Consider the following 6,048-nt stretch of genomic DNA (forward strand, 5'->3'; position numbering starts at 1 on the left):
TTTTCCACAAATCGTTCCGTTTTCTCTGTACTCGCTCACGTAGGGTAGTCAGGACGCTAATGTAGTAATGCTGATTCACTGTTTGTCCCTCTGGTACCCAATCAGTGTGTACAATTTCTTTGACATCAAAACAAACAATCATCATTGCCTTGAATTTCGATTTTGACATTTGTGCTTTTTTTTGTTGTGGAGAATCAGGAGATTTCCAATGCATCGACTGGCGTTTGGTTTCGGGATCATAAGTAAAAAACTACGATTCATCACAAGTAATAACATTTTGTAAAAAGGTGGGATCTCTTTCAATGTTTTCTAGGATGTCAGAACAAATCATTCTTTGGCGTTCCTTCTGTTCAATTGTGAGACACTTTGGAACCATTTTTGCACACACTTTGTTCATGTTGAAACTTTCATGAAGAATCTGCCTAACACTTTCCTTGTCAATTCCTGTCAACTCAGACATTGCTCTGATTGTTAAACGGCGATCTTCTCAAACAAGTTTACCGATTTTTTCAATGTTTGCATCAGTTTTTGCTGACAATGGTCTGCCAGTGCGAGCGTCATCACTTGTGTCGTCGCGGCCATCTTTAAATCGTTTAAACCACTCAAACACTTGTGTTCGCGATAAACAATCATCGCCGTAAACTTGTTGCAACATTACAAACGTTTCACTTGCAGATTTTCCAAGTTTGAAAAGAAATTTGATGTTAACACGCTGTTCTTTCTGTACAGTCAACATTTTTCCGACGCACAGACAAAACGTCAACTACTTAGAACAGACGCCACGGGCAGACTGAGTGCAGGAGGCAGATGAAACTCGAGCAATAGGTGGAGCAAGAGTCACGTGACATGCCAGGCGACTTTCAGCCTTATTGCATTCGTTTTATTGTTTCACCTGTGCTAGTTCGGTTTTTTTCTAGCAGCACCTCGTAAAATGCTAAAAAATAACAATAAGCTATTTCGTTTTTTGGTAAAAACAGGATTCACACATTTCCCAAAATGAGGGTGGAAGAAAAAGTTAAATTTAGGCAGAAGGGGTGTCAGGAAAAAATGATTTTCCTGCTCTACATCTTCAAAATGGGTATCCTGTTATTGAGAGTAAGGGAAACGTTTGGTCATTGACACTAGGGTTAAAAAGTATTTTTACGCAATTTCTGGTGAAGCGCTCGGGGGGGGGGGGAGAATAGCATTTTAAAATAGCATGTCATTTTCATAAAAATAAGTAATTCCAGACTAAATATTTAACGCATCACCAAATCTTCCACAAAAAATAATCATGAAATGTACCCCCACAAGCATTTTCCCTATTATTTTTCAATTTGTTTGCAAATTAAACTGAAAAGATTCCAACTAGAAATAACTAATGAATTTTGGCTGTAATATAAGTAAGAAATTAAGCCTAGTACTTTGTTATTTATAACATTACCATTAATCTGATGACACCCGCTTTTATATGCATTCTGCATTTCTTCAAAAATTGTATTTAAATTTTTTAGAGCACAGTGGTAGCCTTGTGTTAGAAATAGTCCCTTTTCAAGGACCTCGATACTTTGCTTATAGGCAATCTGCAACATTTTATATATTGTTCCTTGGTCATAAAACTGCAATCGATAAATAAATAATTCTGTTTCTCTCTGAATAAAAAAATTGCTGAGTTCCAAATCAGATGCACACAAAAGCCTGAAAAAAAAAGTAGGTTGTTAATATTTCATTTAGCTTCAACAATATAAATGTTAATTTCTGTCGTAATCTAAACAGCTGGATATTGGTGACATATGCTTCTGAAATACAGGGAGATTTTTTTTAATTATTATCTTGATCACTATTCAAAAATCTGTGGATAACTTTTAAAATACAAAAACTTTTAGTTTTTGCAGTTTGAAATTGTATTATAATATGGTGCACCCAGGGCCAATCCTAGCAGGTGTGCACCGCACATGGGCGGCCAAAGTGAGGGGCGACCACAGGCCGCATCATATAGTTCTTTTGATCAAGCAAAATTCCTTAAGAATTTCTCACAAGGTAACTTATAATAAGTCAAATAAATATGCAGCATTTTAAATGCTCACTTATCAAAGTAAGTGCCAATTTCCCCAACAGCATGGCATAGTTAAAGAAAAATAGAATGTTAGGACACATTGTCTTGGTTCATTGTCCACTAATATCTACTCTTTGCAAACATGCCTCATTTGGTTGCAAAATTTGTGACAGAACTGGTAATCAGGCATGGATGCAGGGGAGGGGAAAGGAGGGAAATGGCCCCCTCCTGAAGCATTAAAGGGTGCCTTCTAAAAGGAGCACTGAGAGCGGCCATCAGTGCTTACCCCCAAGCTTTTATAGACCTAAACAATGAAGACATATATATTTCATAAAAAAAAGAAATAAAAATAAACTATACTGATAAGATACTCTCGCAAGCATTTCAAACAACAAATTCTGTGTTCAACAATTGTGGATGCGTGGAGAGACAATGGAAAATCGCGACTTCCCTTAGAGTCAAACATACAGTGGCTCCCAAAAGTGTTCATACACCTACGACTTTCAATGAAATAGGATCCTATCCATTGGTTAGAATTAATATTTCGGAATAAGTATTTAATTATAAGATCTATGATCAATTTTCAACAAAATTACATGAAATTTTTTTAAAAAATATTAAAACTTATTTTTTTAAAAATCAAAAACCAAAAAGTGCCGAAAATTTTATCTCACAAAAGTCTTCGTACACTTTAAAAAATGTCTATATATTATTGAATAATCTAACTTTTTATTAAGTTATTATTTAGCAGACTATTATTCAGTATCAAAAACACCTTTTAAATGTCTGGGAATAGATTTCACTCTTTCTTCTTTCTTTAGCATAATTTCTGAGTAAGTGTTCAACCACACTTCGAGTCTTACTGTTTCTAGCTCTATTTTCGTTTCAAAGCCGTATTTTTCTAATCTAGCCTCCAGATATCTCTTAATATGTTACATTAGGTTCAAATCTGGAGATTGAAGGGGTATTTTCTAAACTTTTTAAAACAATTTTGGAGGCACTAGACGCAAACGTTGAAAACCGTGTGCTTCTTATCGTTACCTAGATAAAAACAAAGTTATTTCTGATAACGAAATTTTTGGTTAAGAGTTTTAAATTGTTTTATAAAACATTTAAATGAACAGCATGATTTATTATTTCATCAAAAAATTCAAAACTACCAAGTCCTGATGCTGATACGCACCCTCACACAAGAACACCTTCACCATCCTGATTAACTGGTCCAACTAAATTCTTAAGATCAAGTTCCTAATTTTTTCTTCTACTTACAATTATTTAACCGTTTAAACCAAAAATGTTGAATTCATTTTTATCTGCAAGAAAGACGTAATTTCAAAACATTTTGAGCTTATTTATCACTGATTTTGCGACGAAAAGAGTAAGCTTTCTGTTTTTCACACAGCCAAGAAAATTTTTGCGGGATGAGGTCCCATTTAATCTAGCTAATCAGAGAACTTGGCGAACAATTTTCGGTGAAAATTGAATGTAAAAATTTTCATTTAACTCTGCAGAAACTTTTACAGCACTCAAATGTGTATTTTTTAACTGCAAACCTCCGATCACCGCTTTGTCTACTTTGCCGGTGGACCTTTTTTTTTACTTTGTTTTCGGTCCGATTCTTTTCTTTAAAGCATTTTATCAAGCACTTTACTATAGAATGGAATAAATTAACTAATTTAGAGACATTTCAAACCAATTTACCACAACTGTGAGGAAAAAATTCAAATTTCGAATGGTATTTGTGGTTTTTTACAAATAGCAGCCATTTTAAAGTAATAACCACAATATTAAAGAATAAATAAACAAAAAAATAAGCCAAATGACTTTTAAGGGTCAACACAATGCAAAAATAATTGAAAAAAAAAACGACACATAATAATTTTAATTGTGAATTTATTCGAAAATATTTGAGTGTACGATGACTTTTGTGGCGTATTATTTCTCTGTCTCTTCATTTTTTGACCCATTTCAAAAAGAAAATCTGTCAATATTTTGAAAAAACTACAGGGTTTTATTTAGAATGACATAGGAATGATGTGAAAAAATATTGGACTTCATACTCGAATTCAGTTTTGCATTATTTTGGTTTTACTAAAAAAATTTCAAAGTGTACGAACACTTTTGGGAGCCACTGTATATGAATGACGAACTAAAATTTTGTAATTTTCCCCTTTTACAGTGATTTCTCCAAATTAAAATCCCGAATGAACTGCCTGGTTTTAGATCAGGTAGGAAGACAGGGCTCTTGTCCCGGGTAACAAATTTAAGTGTAACCCCCTAATATGGGTAGGGCTCCATTTTACTTTGCTTTCCCTTTACGCATTCCTTACAATTCATGTAAAGCAGACACAGCGAAAGGGCTGTTAATGTAGAATAGCTTTTAATTCTAAGCGCAATTAGAAAAAGTGAGAGGTATCTCGTACCACGTTGCTGGCAGAAATGACTGCTTCTTTAATTTACTCATGAATACTACAGTGATTGCACTGTCAGCGACATTTTTTGAAGGGTAACCTGTTGGCAATTTTTGCAACTAAAATTTTTATTGCACCATCCTTCTTCCCCCTTTAAGATTAGTAAGTGTTCCAATTTTGGTTGCAATCATATCATTCATTCAAGCTACAGACTGCTCCAAATAGAGATACTTATTTTATAACCACCAGGTATATAAAATTTCATTTCATTCAGACAATTTCTTCTTAATGCCTCCATATCTTTGTTGTTATAGAGCGTATTACACCTGTTTTTCTTCGTATAAAATAATATGAAATAAGAAAGAAAATCAACAAACAATAATGTTCAATATTTCACAATTTAAATAAATACCTTTAGCCCCAAAAAATAAAAACTTTGTGAAAGTTCAATGTTTAAATGCAAGAAAAATATTTGATAAAATGATGCATCGCATATGGCGCCTGTTTATTTTCTGCCAAATATAAGTATAAATAATTGATAGAGGTTATTTTCAAATATTCAACACAGACCAGTAGGAAAGTTCCTTGTAGTCTGTGTTGGGACTTAATCCCAATATTGCAAAATTGAACGGCTTTCCAGTGTTAATGCCTCAAAATTTAACTGACTGCCAAATGCTTTCCAAGTTTCAATCTATCAGTAACCAGAGAAATCCACATGGAAAAAGGTTCGAGTTTTCCATGTTTAAAAAATACTAAATTAAACCCTCAAATTCTGTCACATTTTAAAGTTCTTGAGGAATATATCAATAACATTAGTCAGGAAATATTTTAAAATCAATTTTTTTTAAAGAACTATAATATTAATGTAATAAAAAAAATCGTTTAACCATTTCCCATCTAATCTTTTAGAGAAATTTATATTGGAAGCGACAAAACACTAGCCATCTACATAAAAAAAGGAAATTATCAAATTTATTATTGGAAAAAGCCAAGAAAAAATAATAAAGCTGAACTGAAATGAAAAAATATTTAAACCTAAGTGTAAAGTGGGAAATTCTGTCTTTCATGGATCCTTCGATCAGACATTCAGAAGCCTCAGCCAGCCCTTCTTCTGTAATAGCACTTGTGATTTCATGTATAGATTTTCCTTTCAAACAACACAAAAATAATAGCCTCTTTGTGACATAATTGCGGAGATTCCGAAAAGACACTGTTCCTTTTGGAGGCTTTATATAAAGCGCCATACCGAAAGTAAACACGTGTACGTAAACAGCCAAATTGTAATGTAATAAAGAAAATTTGATTTGATTTGATCTCGGTTGCGTTCGACCATAGACTAATAATAAGAGTAGACCGAGCTTTCTCATTCTTGCTGATAAAGAAAATTGGTTCATAGATGTATCATGTGACTAGTGGAAGGGCTTGGCGAAGACTTTGGCAGCATGGTTGCTAGATGGCAGCATTATCTATAGTTTGGCACTCGACATGTATTTTAAGACAATGTGTTTTCATTAAAAAAAACTTCCAGGCAGGGGCGTAGCTAAGGGGGGGGTTTTGGGGACAAAACCCCCCCCGAAAAGTTAGTCTCAAAAAAAAAAAGAG

The 6,048-nt window shown here is 33.7% G+C and overlaps 1 protein-coding gene across 4 annotated transcripts in view; it reads right to left on the minus strand.

The window, feature by feature from the left end:
• LOC129218410 (DNA primase large subunit-like) overlaps positions 1-5,835 on the minus strand; it is a 74,517-nt gene extending 68,682 nt beyond the window's left edge. For 3 of the 4 annotated variants that reach the window (XM_054852663.1, XM_054852662.1, XM_054852664.1), the window contains exons 1-2: positions 5,482-5,835; positions 1,424-1,677 (exon numbers count right to left, since the gene is read on the minus strand). In XM_054852663.1, coding sequence (XP_054708638.1) covers positions 1,424-1,677; positions 5,482-5,813 — 586 coding nt within the window. In that variant the 5' untranslated portion in view covers positions 5,814-5,835. The remainder of the gene's footprint in view (positions 1-1,423; positions 1,678-5,481) is intronic. The other variant, XM_054852665.1, reaches the window with a different exon arrangement.
• Positions 5,836-6,048: the final 213 nt, after the last annotated feature.

Source organism: Uloborus diversus, chromosome 3 (genome assembly GCF_026930045.1).
Source record: "Uloborus diversus isolate 005 chromosome 3, Udiv.v.3.1, whole genome shotgun sequence".
In the NCBI taxonomy this organism is placed as follows: Eukaryota; Metazoa; Arthropoda; class Arachnida; order Araneae; family Uloboridae; genus Uloborus; species Uloborus diversus.